The sequence below is a fragment of the Myotis brandtii genome, unplaced genomic scaffold (assembly GCF_000412655.1).
Source record: "Myotis brandtii unplaced genomic scaffold, ASM41265v1 scaffold59, whole genome shotgun sequence".
NCBI lineage: Eukaryota > Metazoa > Chordata > Mammalia > Chiroptera > Vespertilionidae > Myotis > Myotis brandtii.
This window is the reverse complement of record NW_005370223.1, coordinates 6,708,714-6,721,616: the sequence shown is the minus strand read 5'-3', so window position 1 is coordinate 6,721,616 and position 12,903 is coordinate 6,708,714. Positions and strand designations below refer to the sequence as shown.

At 35.9% G+C, this 12,903-nt stretch overlaps 1 protein-coding gene across 7 annotated transcripts in view; it reads right to left on the bottom strand.

Moving 5' to 3' along the window:
• Window positions 1–12,903, bottom strand: part of RIMS2 (regulating synaptic membrane exocytosis 2) — a 304,062-nt gene that overhangs the window by 276,576 nt on the left and 14,583 nt on the right. For 4 of the 7 annotated variants that reach the window (XM_005879299.2, XM_014550249.1, XM_014550250.1 and 1 more), the window contains exon 4: window positions 5,543–5,554. The exons of the other annotated variants lie outside the window; for them this stretch is intronic. In XM_005879299.2, the coding sequence (XP_005879361.2) occupies window positions 5,543–5,554 (12 nt within the window). The remainder of the gene's footprint in view (window positions 1–5,542; window positions 5,555–12,903) is intronic. 7 annotated transcript variants of the gene reach the window in all.

The following is a 12,903-nucleotide window of genomic DNA, read 5'->3' as shown; positions in this document are numbered from 1 at the left end:
AGCTATTCTTAGAAATCCAATTTGGTCAGCTACCAGGTTAATTACACTCAGAGAGGCTCTTAGATAACCTGGACCCAGGGAGTCTGTTGCAATAAAGCACTGCAGGGTTCCAGACAGGAGCACACCTTTATCGTCTATGCACATTTTAATCTATTCCACCATCCGATAAAATAGAACATCCCTCATAGAAGGCATCAGTGGGAGGAAAAGGGGGTCATAGGTAACGCTTTCAACAATAAAGATTTAATTAAAAAAAAAACATTAAAAAAGGGACAGACCCTAAGGTATATGATTATGGCACTTAAAGACCTTGTCTGTTATATAAAGAAATAGACTCTGAGCCAGGAGGCTTAAGGAAAATTTTGTATTTTGTTACTGGAGACAACCAGTCCCTGAGACACAGATAAAGAAAACCTTTGGAATGCACAGAGGAGTGAGGAATCCATAATAAAGACATGATAGTTACACTCTCTAACTAACCAGTTCATCTTAATTTCTAATTTCTCATAATACCAAGTGATTGGACCAAAATTGGGAAACCGATGTTAAGAGAGGAAGCATCGCCTGGCCGGATCCAGCCAGTTTTATCTAGGCTCATTTGATATGCGAGACTTTAACAAGTTTAAAATGTTTTAATAATATTGAAGCTTAAATCAAAGTAACAGATTTAAAATCTTCCCACTTCAATTTTGGTTTTATGACGCTGTTATTAAAAATATTAAAATAATTAACTCACTTTATGTTTTTTTATTATTTCACCTGCTCATGTTGGGTTGAGGGCAGGGAAAATTTAGTAATATCAAAGAATGTCTATTTCACTCAATTAGGCTTACAATAAAAGAAACAGAACAGTAGAAGTAGTTAACCTTGTGATTTTATTATAGGAGTTGGCCCTGACAGAGCTGTTATATCCAGTTTCTAGGATAATTTTATTAAGGCCATATACGTGTTATTATGTGATAGAATAAAAATGCAAAAGCGAATACTCTACTATTGTTTAGACAGTATTTACAAAAATGCAGCTACTGCCTAGATGAAATGGAACAACCAAAGATACTATAACAAAAAATTCTTTTAAGTATATGCTAAATTGCAACACTGTATGAGAACAGCAATGGGCAGGAACATAGGTACAGGATTATGGAAGCTGGATAATGTGCTTCAATCAGAAAAAGCATCAGATTGCAGTGGAAACAAAGAGCACCTTGCTCTGAATATCATCGCTGCAGCTGCAACCCAACAGGTAGCCTTTATGCTTCTAAAACGTGAGAAATACTGCAGGACATTCATCATCCTTCCACACCTTTTACTTCACCAACATTACCATTAGTAACATTTTTTTTTTACAATAAAGGTTAATAACCTGCCAACAATGAGTGAAATTTTTATTTATTATTGTCTCAAGAGATACCGGGTAAGAGAACTAATAATTGTTGTAAAAAGAGAAAAAGGAATAATTTAAGATCCTCGTTAAAGTGGTCTTTTTATAGACAGATAATATTGTCTCTAGACAGTGAGATGAGCATCATTTTGTTCCCAAAACTGTAATTTCATTATGCTCTCACTAGACAGAGTAAGTCAGTATTTACTAAAAGATAAACAGCCAGCTACATGTTCTAACCTATGGCAAATAATTTGGCATGGAAGTTTAGTGTACTTACTTGTACCACGCATCCTAAAAAGTCCAACATACCCATATTAATCTACTGTTTGCAACCGGAGTTAATTTATGTGTAATATGTGAGCAGATGTGTTCATTGACCCTAATACTTCAAACATCACATACAGGCAAAGGCAGACAGCTGAGTATCAAAGAAATGATCAACCTGCACATCTTTGCTCCACGTCTGTATTTGTAAAGAACAACTCTAGATGTTTGTCTGGTTTCCCTGGCGCACACTGCAAATCCACCAATGTTTCCATTAAGAATGCTTTTGACTATAAGTAACAGAAAATCTGACTACTAGTGGCAGAAACGGATTGGGTTGGGTATTCTTCTCACATTGGGGAAAGGTGTTGCATGGTGTTGGATCAGTGGCTCAACAATGTCATGACTAATGACTCAAATACTCCTGGCTTTTCCCTCATCTTCACGAATGGCCTCTGAAGCTCAAGACAACACTTTTGCATTAAAAGGTAGTTCCAGCCCTGGACGGTGTGGCTCAGTTGGCTGGGCAACGTCCCACGCACTGAAAGGTTGCCAGTTCAATTCCCGGTCAGGGCACACGCCCAGGTTGCTGGCTCGATCCCCAGTGGGGTGCATGCAGGAGGCAGGCGATCGATGTTTCACTCTCACATAGATGTTTCTCTCTCCCACTCTCCCTCTCTCTCTAAAAATCAATAAAAAATCATTAAAAAAAAAAAAGGTAGTTCCAGCTACATCTTTCTTTTTTATCATAACTTCCGAGAAGCCCTTATGAATTTCCTCCATCTCTCATTCACTAGAACTCTGTCACAAAGCCATTTCCAATTGCAAAGGAAGCTAAAAAGTTCACATTTTTCAAGTCCCTCTATTGGAAATTTGGAGAAGTAGAAAATGTCTGTTAAGAAAGCCATTCAGCAGGATCTAGAACAGTTTCCTCATTCAACTACTCAACATTCTGTACATATATTTTACATGTTAACACAGTCACCCCTTCCCAAAGGGAGATAATCCCAAAGTCTCATCTATATATATGAAAGCCTAAGCAACCGTTACCACCAGACAACCGGCGGGTAGCTGTGATGCGCACTGACCACCAGGGGGGCAGACACTCAACGCAGGAGCTGCCCCCTGGCGGTCAGTGCGCTCCCACAGCCAACCTCCCGCTGGCTGGCCAACCTCCTGTGGTCCCTCTCCTCAGCTGGCTGGCCCTGATCTGCCCCTATTGCCAGCCAGGCCAAGGGACTCCACCTGTGCACAAATTCATGCACCAGGCTTCTAGTCTAGTTATAAAATCTAGCTCTGAATCCAGGACCTCAGAGGTAGAGCAAATCCTTCCTTCATGGTTGAGTGTGTATCTTTGTGATCCAATGCACTGAAAGACAAATTATCTGTTCCTAACACACCCAAAACACAATATGGAGAAACAAGAGGGAACTGCAACAAAAACTCTCGTTCAGAAACAGGAAGAAGGAGAAGTATATTGTGGGCAACAGTCCATGGCACACAGTAACCCCTACATGAACAATGGCTTCATTTCCTTGGCTATCCTGTCAGTCTCAGATTCAGCTATTTAGGAGGCTCTCCCCTGGTTGTTGTCATTCATATTTCTCGATTCTGCCCTTTGGAAAGATGTCCCTTGGCCATTATCCTCCCTGGCTATATAAGACAATGACATTGGCAGATGTATCTTTCTTGCATTCTGTACAGGTTTCATCTCCACTCCTAGTATGCACATCATTCTGCTAATATGAGTGCAGGGTGTTGCCTTAGGGGTTGAATAGTCATAGATAGAATGTTTGTTATCCAGGCTTGGGGTTTCATTTGCCAATAGCCACAGAGGGCTATTTAAATTTAAATTAATTAAAATTAAATAAAATTAAAAATTCGATTCCTCTCCACACTAGCCACACATTTCAAGTGCTCAATAGCTTCATGAGACTGGAGCCTACTGTATTAGATGGTGAAGATATAAAACATCTTTTTAAATATATTTTTATTGATTTCAGAGAGGAAGGGAGAGGGAGGGATAGAAACATCAATGATGAGAGAGAATCAATGATCTGCTGCCTCCTGCACACTGCCCCCCTGCCCTCCCCCCACCCACTCCCAGGATCAAGCCCAAAACCTGGGCATGTGCTCTTGACCAGAATCGAACCTGGGACCCTTCAGTCCGCAGGCTGACGCTCTATCCACTGAGCCAAACCGACTAGGGTAAGACATAAAACATTTTCATCACTATGAAAAGTTCTATTGAACAGTACTGCATAAAGAGTGTCATAAAAAGACCTACTGAATTTTATTTACAACGTTCCAAATCCACATAAAATTAGCATCATTTCATGTTAGTCAATCCTTGGTATAAAATATAGACTGTTACATTACAAAATCTTGTCAGTAAATGAAAATCATAGCTGAATTATTATTAAGTACCTAGTATCTGGGGTAGGTGTCAGAATTCATTATAAAAACTACAGACACAGAAGTAGCTATAGAAAAAAAAAGAGAAATAAATATAAGTAGACTGAAAAAAAAAAGGCTTTGAATTACGTGAATGGCACTACTTTAGAGTTAGCTAGTAAGGTTGGCCAGCAGAAGGTTGGTAAATGCTCTAGAGCAGCGGTCGCCAACTGGTGGTCTGCAGACCACTGGTGGTCCGTGAGGTCCGAAAGGTTGGCGACCGCTGCTCTAGAGCATCTGCCCTTGATTGGGGAGGATGCACAGTCTGGGACATGTCTACAGCAGTTAACCTTCAAAACTGCCTCAAAATTTTAATTGATTTTTTTCACCTGCAGGAATTCTAACAAAGAAAACGAACCAAGCAATCCCGAAGATCTTTTGCTCAGCGACTTCATTCTAAAACCACATCAATATTTGCCACCACCTACATTATCCTCAACCTAGTAACTGAAGACTGAGGAGAATAAAAAAGCTCCAATTGATATAAAAAAAAAAAAGGAGTCACTGTTCAGAAGACCTCAGCTAAATGGTGTCCTCTTTGGGTGTTATGCCAATTTGAATTTGGCAAAACTTTTAGACCTCAAGTTTAGTTTGACTCATCAGAAAGAATCAGAATTTTTTAAAAAAGAAAAGAATAACCCCTGCAATTTTTTTCTCAGAACCGTCTGCAGCCCTCCTACTCACTGCTGTAATTAATATCTCACGTTTGTTATAAAATACTGTAACACACACCAAGGAGATCAATAAAAATGTAAAGAAGAAAAAGCTGAACTTTTTATTAAAGAATCAGAATAGAAAGATTTTATCTGTGTTTGCAGGAAGTCACCAGTCCCTAGGGAGCAAATCCAAATCAGACCTCTAAGGACAAATATGGGCAGAATTTTAAAACCTAGGCTGGAGTTGAATCCTCTAAACCTAAGTATTTTAAAATTATAATTGTCTAATACTTAATATAAGAATGTAAGATAGACATCTTACCAATTTCTATAACACATTAAGAAAAATATATGAAGTATCTATATACTCAACTGTATATAGATACTTCAGAAAAATCCATGTTCAATGTTATTGTGACTCATTCATTATTACAAATACTGAATTTTTATACTAGCTTCTTTTAGAAACTCTGACCAGTACAATGAGGACTTTAGGAAAATATAAGATTAAAAGAATTCTTAACACAATGAAAAGTGCTATAAGATCTCTAAAATACTAAATTCTAAAGAAGCAGGCCTCTTTAAGAATCAAATAATCCATTTTTTATCTGTAACAGAATATAATGTTTTTCAGTAAAATCAGATAGCATGCTTAAAATATCTTAATGTATAGTGATTATCATGCACTACAACTTAAAAGTATATAAATTAAATATAGCTATAAAATTAAAATTAGCAATAGCAACAGTAAGAAAAAAATATTAGACAGAAAAAAGACTCTAACCACTTTGTCCTCCTGGTGTGAATATCCACGAAAGCAAGTTAGAAAGGACAGAAAAGACAAAACAAAAAGAAATAATTAATTCCATTCTTAAAACAAGTAAGAGTTTTTTAAAGTTTGTTAGTGAAATAAAAATTCTAAAAAAGTCTAATTAAATGTTTACTAAAATCTAAACTTTTTAAGAGAAAAAACTTAAGAGCACACTATATACTAGAATGTATTAAGACATATAAATGAGAATAATTTCTATAAAAGCAATTAAATACCCAAACATCTGAAAAAGGAGAATGCTCTTTCCACAAATGAAATCCTAATTAAATATTCAATTAACTCAAAGAGAAACTAAAACATGTTAAGGTAAAAGACTTTATGTACAAAACCATGTAACACTGCAACACTGTTTACCTTTAATTTCATCACATACTAGCAAAAGTAGTAGACAAAGTGTATTTTTGTGCAAATTATGCATAATGTTTCTAAAAGTCATCTCTGTCCCATTAATTTAGAAGTCTCCTAGCTTTATAACAAAAAGAACAAATATATAAAGTCATTAAAGATAATATATTACTGATTAAAATTGATAATTTTGAGTCATAGTTTCCCAAAATTATAAATGAGAAAAATAAATGTGGAAAATAAAATGATAAGACACAGAATTTGGTCAAAAGAACATTTTAGATATAATAAAATTAAACTCAATTATTGCATTTCCCTTTATCTATAACTAGAGGCCTGTTGCACAAGAAGATTTGTGCAATACACCTTCCCTCCCCCTGGCTGCCGGCACCAGTTTTCCTCCGGCACCCGGGACCCAGGCCTTCGCTCCGGCCAGAGCCGCCTTCAGTCTTCGCTGCTCCAGCCGAAGCCACCTTCAAGCCCTCACTGCTCCAGCTGGAGCCGCCTTCAGTCTTCACTCCGCCGCTTCGGGGCTATGTATGCAAATTAACTGCCATCTTTGTTGGCGGTTAATTTGCATATCTCGCTGATTAGCCCATGGGAGGCGTAGCGAAGGTACGGTCAATTACCCTGTTTGTCTATTATTAGATAGGATAATAAAAGCATAATATGCTAATTAGACCAGACAGCCAGACGGCCAAACAGTGGAACGACCTTCCAGATGAAGCCAGGGCTGCGAGGGCGGAGGCAGCTGGGGCTGCGAGGGCCGAGCCCCTTGCTCAAATTTCGTGCACTGGGCCTCTAGTTTAAATATAACAATACTATAGTAAAAGTGATGATGTAATAATAATGATCTGATATATCACAAAAACATATAAGTTAAAGTCAAAATCATGTGTTTTGAGGTTCACTTTCTCTACAATATGGGTGGCAGTGTAATACTTGTGACTAAGAGTAAAAACTTTGCAATTAAAAAGACCTATCTTAAAATTCCACCTTTTAAACAACACTCCTAGCTGTATATCTCGTGCAATTTCCTTAAGCTCTCTAAGCCTGTGCTTCCTTATATGCAAACCTTTATAGGGTTTATGAGAATTAAATAAAATAGCATGAAAAACCCTCAACACAGTGTCTGGCATATAACTCTATATCTTATATAGGATATTGCACAGAAGAGATAGGACCGCATTCTTCACATTATTGTGTTCTTGACTGCTTTGTTACAAATGTTAGACCTAAAGATCATATACTAACTATTGTACACAGTCAAGGACATCAATCTATTGACAACAATTTAGTCCAACAAAAATCATTTTCAGAGCATCCATTGTATATGGATCAGGCTCTACATTAGAAATCTCAGGTGTAAAAAAATGAGTAGGATGGTTTCTGCCCTCAAGGAACTAAATGCAATTAGAAATAATCATTGCAGAACAAAGAGATATTCGGAAAGCAAAGAAATAACAAAGCATTATAGAAACCCAAATAAAAGAGGATATACCAGAACTTGGGGAAAGGATGAAGAGAAAGTTTCTAAGAGATAAGCAGGGCTTTAATGAGGCCCTGGCCGGGTAGCTCCATTGGCTAAAGTGTCGTCCAGATGCACCAAGCCTGTGGGTTCGATCTCAGGTGAGGACACTTACAAGAAGCAACCAATGAATGCATGAATGAGTGGACCAACAAGTCTCTCCCTCCCTTCTTCCCTCCCTCTAAATTAAATAAATAAATAAGTACGTAAGAAAGTAAATGTTTAAATAAAAAATAAAAAGAAGAATGAAGAGAATGTTATCAAGACCAGTGAGGGAGAACATTTTATGCAAAGAATATGGCATATGCAAAAAGCACAAAAGCACAAAGAACACTGGCATGTTTGGAATATATAGCTGGAATAACTAGATTATAAATGATATGTTGGAACTAAAATCTTTATTAACTATATATTTATACCTGACAAAATCTCAGAAGCATACCACTTTGATAAAAATAACTCACATGGCAGAATTTTTTTTAAACTGAAGTTATAACTAATAAATTTGCTAATAGTTCATTCCTTTTAACAGATTAAAACTAGTTTAATTTTAGCTATAACATATACATGAAAAACTTAACTATAATATATACATGAAATAATACTGCCATCACAACCTTTATCATCTTTCAATAGAAAAATAAGCATAAAATCTACAATATGATTTATAAATAAGGCTGATTAGCTACCATTTACTGACTGTTCACTATGCAACAATGTGCAAACTAATTGGAAGGAGACGAGTAAGGAAACAGAGAGAACAACTAGGAATTGTTACAATATTTGGGGTAAGAGACAAATATCAGAGTGGTATGAATTATATGGTAAGAGCAAGAGGAATGGAGAGAAGTGATCAGAAGATACTGAGAAGTAAGGCTCCTTAAGACTTGATTGAAAAGAGAAGAAGTGGAGAAGTACTTCCTGAATCTGGCTTAGGTAACTGGAAGGAGGAGAGGACAATGCCTTGGGGAGAATGAAATTGAGGTGTCTGTTAGCAGAGATTTTTGGTAGGCAGCTATATAGGTTGATCTGGAGCAGTGATTCCCAAAGTGGGCGCTACCGCCCCCCAGTGGGCGCTGCAGCGATCCAGGGGGGCGGTGATGGCCACAGGTGCATTTGGGGGCAATGAGTAACTGCTATTAAAATTTTTAAAAAATTAATTTCCAGGGGCTGAGTAATATTTTTTCTGGAAAGGGGGCGGTAGGCCAAATAAGTTTGGGAACCACTGATCTGGAGGCTCAAAAAAAATCCAGCTAGTAAAACAGTATCTGTAAATTATCAGCCCATATGTAGTATTTGAAGCCATAAGAGTGAACAAAATCTCTCAAGGAAATTATTAAAGGAAAAGGGAAGAATGAGGATGATGACCCTGCTCCTTGAACTGGCAAACCTTCAGAAGAAAAGAAATTCTAAACAAAAGGATGGATACGTCTTCTAATCAGTTTTTAGTAATACAATTGTCAGAAGTTTCATTGTATTTGCAAGAGTGGTATTAAACTTACTAATAACCAAAGTGGAATTGAGTTGCTTGAAAATGAAAGGTAATGTATAAATATAAAATAGTATCAAGGACCTTAACAAAGACTGATGAAAATCTCATGAAAATACAAATAATAACCTAGTGTGGAGGAATATTTTTATTTTAAACATATGGGTCATTTGAATTTTAACGGTACTTTCTTTGAAAGTGAATTTCAACCTGAATCATCTGGATATTTCCTCCAACATTATATTTAGTCTCTGTGTGAAAAAAATAAATGTTCAATTCAAAGATTAATATTGCTTCAGTTTACATACATATTCATTATGGCAGATGCAGTTTATGTATGCAATAAGGAATACACTAACCCAATATACAAGTGTGATTAATTAAATAAGAAAATATATGTGATAGCATCTTACATGATACCAGACATATACAGTAAGTAAAAAGAAATCTAATGCCATAAAAATTATTGCAAAACACTTCTGTAGCACTCGCTATGTGCCAAGTATACATCTAAGTGTTTCACATAAAATTAATTAATTTCATCTTCACCAAAAAGCTGTGAAATAGGTACTGCTATTATTTCTATTTACAGATGCAGAAACTGAGGCCGAGATTAAGCATCTTGGACAAGTCACACAACTAGTAAATGCTGAAGATGGGATTCAAACTTAGACTCACTTCAGAACTTGTGCTGATGTGGCTCCAGCACAAACTTGCAAGGTGAAAATGTATCCCTTTATGCTCAGTTTAATCCATTATTTTGCCTCCTTCCACAATACTAATACTCATTTGGAGGTATAAAGTTTCCTAAGATTCTGTCGGTTGGACTCAGAGTGACTACATTATTCTGCACATCAATGAGGGGAAACAATTCTCTCTCTCTTCCTTTTAAATTCTACAGCTATTTTCTGATAATCTCACACATTCTAGCTTACTCAGTTTAAAGGCTTAAAATTAAGGGTCCACCTGATAAAACCTTTTACTTAATAATAGTCCTGTAAATTATATAATTCTGAATTTTCCTAACTTTACCTATTCCTCAAATTCCTATAAATATAGTTTCCTAAAACAGTGGTGTCCTCAACACTCCCATGTTATATAAATGTGGGAACAGTTAAAAACCAAAACTTAACACACAATATGCTAGACATAGTAACAGCAGAGACTTAATGAAGCTTCTCAATTTCTTCTTAAAAATTGTTCAAGTGGTACATTATTTGGCTATATAAATGTACTTTTCAGGGACTTCAAGAATTCATGAGTAAACAAGTATTAATTTTAAAATCATAAAATGTTAAACTCAAAAAAGAACACATATAAATTAGTTAGATTAATGCCTTCATTTTACAGATTTTAACACAGAAGCCACTAAGACATGACGTGACACATCAAACAAAAGTCACACAATACCATGGCAGGAACTAGACCTGCTTCTCCTAATTTCCTCAACTAACGCCACCCTCTTCTGAAGACTGTCCCATTTTTTCCCAATATACCAGGATGTAGCAATTCTCTGAGAAAAGAATTTCTAAAAGAAAATTCATACGATATGCTTGCCTTTGATGCAGGGGGAATGACTGCATGTTGCACTAGCTACAGATTTGGGGTAAACACAGTGACTTGAAATTTTAAAAAAGGAAAGGAACTGCCTACAATATTTTAAAAAAAAAACTACTCTAATCATTATTTTATCTCTCAATGCACAATTTAAATATTAGTCATTAAAACCACTCATATAAATGATACTGAATGACTCATTACAAAGGAGCATGTCATTATTATCATTCCATTATTCCCGCCTGGTGTACTAAAAACACATATACCAATAATTTTAAAGGACTCGTTTAAGCAGCACTTTTATAATCATTATGAAGTTATGATTCATTCTGCTTCAAGTCTGATAATTCATGATAGGAAATCTCGTGTTACATTTAGAAATTAAACAATACAATTCTGAAAATTGTTCTTTATATTTCAAAATTAGATTAACCATTAAGTAGATGGTAACATATTTTTGCACCAAAAAGTAAAGGAAACAAAAACTTAATTTGCCACACCCTGAAGCTTAAAATAATCCTCATTGTAAATTATTATAATGAATTTCCTACTAGAGTCATCATTTTATGATTACAAAGTAATTTCTCCTTTATAAAGTCATCATTTTTAAATCTGACTAAATATATAGCTCTTATTAAGGGGGTTTCATCTTAGAAGGAAATAAATGGAAGTAATATGTCATAAAATTTTGTATTGGAATTTCTATATGTCTCATACTTTATTTCTTTGTATCCTAAATACACTAAAAAGAATTAATTCATTTTTAAAGATGGCTCCACATCTAAGAGTCTCAAAATTAAAACAACAGGTTATTTTATCTTGATTCTTGAAAGGTTACTAACCTAATTTTTAAATAGCTTTATAATTACATTGTAAGCCACAAAATATTGGCATTCCCATTATTCTACTTCATTAAAACAGTGTGACCGAATTTAACTGGGCTTAATCCTTTAGGGTGATGATAAATCAAAGAGATGCATTCAGCACCTACTGAAAGCAGAAGCCTTCTTCTATGGCATCAGGCAGCTGGATGACGATCCAATTTGAAGGGAGAAATTGAACTCAATACTCTTTTCACTTAGAATATAGACAACCTTTATACCTATCACTCAAAGGGACACTATCCCAAGTAAATTATGACACTCTTATGACAGGTTTCTTACCTCAATGAAAATGAAGAAAAACTAATTTAAAAATCCAGGTTATCTTTCTTGAGCTAAACTCTATAGACTATTTTTTATGTTTTACTCCCTTGACACATTCCTCAGATCATAGAAAAAAATATGAGTAAAGTGGGGCGCATTCCTTCTTCTATTAACCATCTCCTTCAGACTAATCCACAACATACAGAATTTTATAGTAGATTAAATTGCAACAGATCTTCAAGGGGTATTCCAATTTTTCACTGTACTTTTTATTGACAAAAACAGTGCTCAGCATAAAGGGACCTGTGTTAGAAATCAAGAAATATATTTTCAAGCAAACTGTAATCAGATGTCATGAGAGATTTCTGCTTCTGACCTAAATGGCGTAACAAGGACTAGATTTCTCCACCTGCTTACAACAAACAACAGCAAAACAAACAAACAAAAAAACACAGACAAAATACATGAAAGAATGGTCTAATGTTGGATATAAGACAACAAAAGACAGTGATAGATGGGAAATAAGCAAGATAAACTCTACAATTGTCCCAGCTTACTACTTTGAAAGACTTTTCAGGTAGAACAGGACAGAGGAACTGAAGTGCAGCTTAGCAGACATCCTGACTTGAATGAATTAAAACTGAGAGTCTGAGGAAGGCAACACAGCGAGATGTCACAGGGCAAGTTACCAGAGAAAAGAAAGCTACACTGAGAGAGAACTCACTTGAGATATCTACAGAGGGTCCCTTCAAGAAGTCAGCTGAGTAATGATCGGTGAGCATGCATGTGAGAAAACACCTAGCAGTGGGAATGGGGTGGGATCATTTAAACGGGTTAAAGGGAACAGTGGATGATCCCACCAGCGAGACTGGAAAAACTCATAATTCCTGGGCATTTGTGAAAGTGCTCATGAAAGCCTTGTCTTAGTGGAAGAGAATAATTAGTGCTACACTGAGCACCGCTCCATATCCATCTGACAAATCATAACAGAAATACACAAAAGTGTCAAATGTTTCCACATAACTGCATCCCAGACAAAGTTAAAGAAGAGTTATAGTAACACAAAATCATCCAGCACCCAACAAAGTAAAATTTACAATGCCTGGCATCCAACATGAGATATCAAGCATGCAGAGAGTCAGGAAAAAGCATAATGTAATGAAAATAATCAAAACCAATGCAAAACTGACAGAGATGCTAGAATTAGCAAAGGAGAACATCAACAGAATTATGAGAGTATATTCTGTAT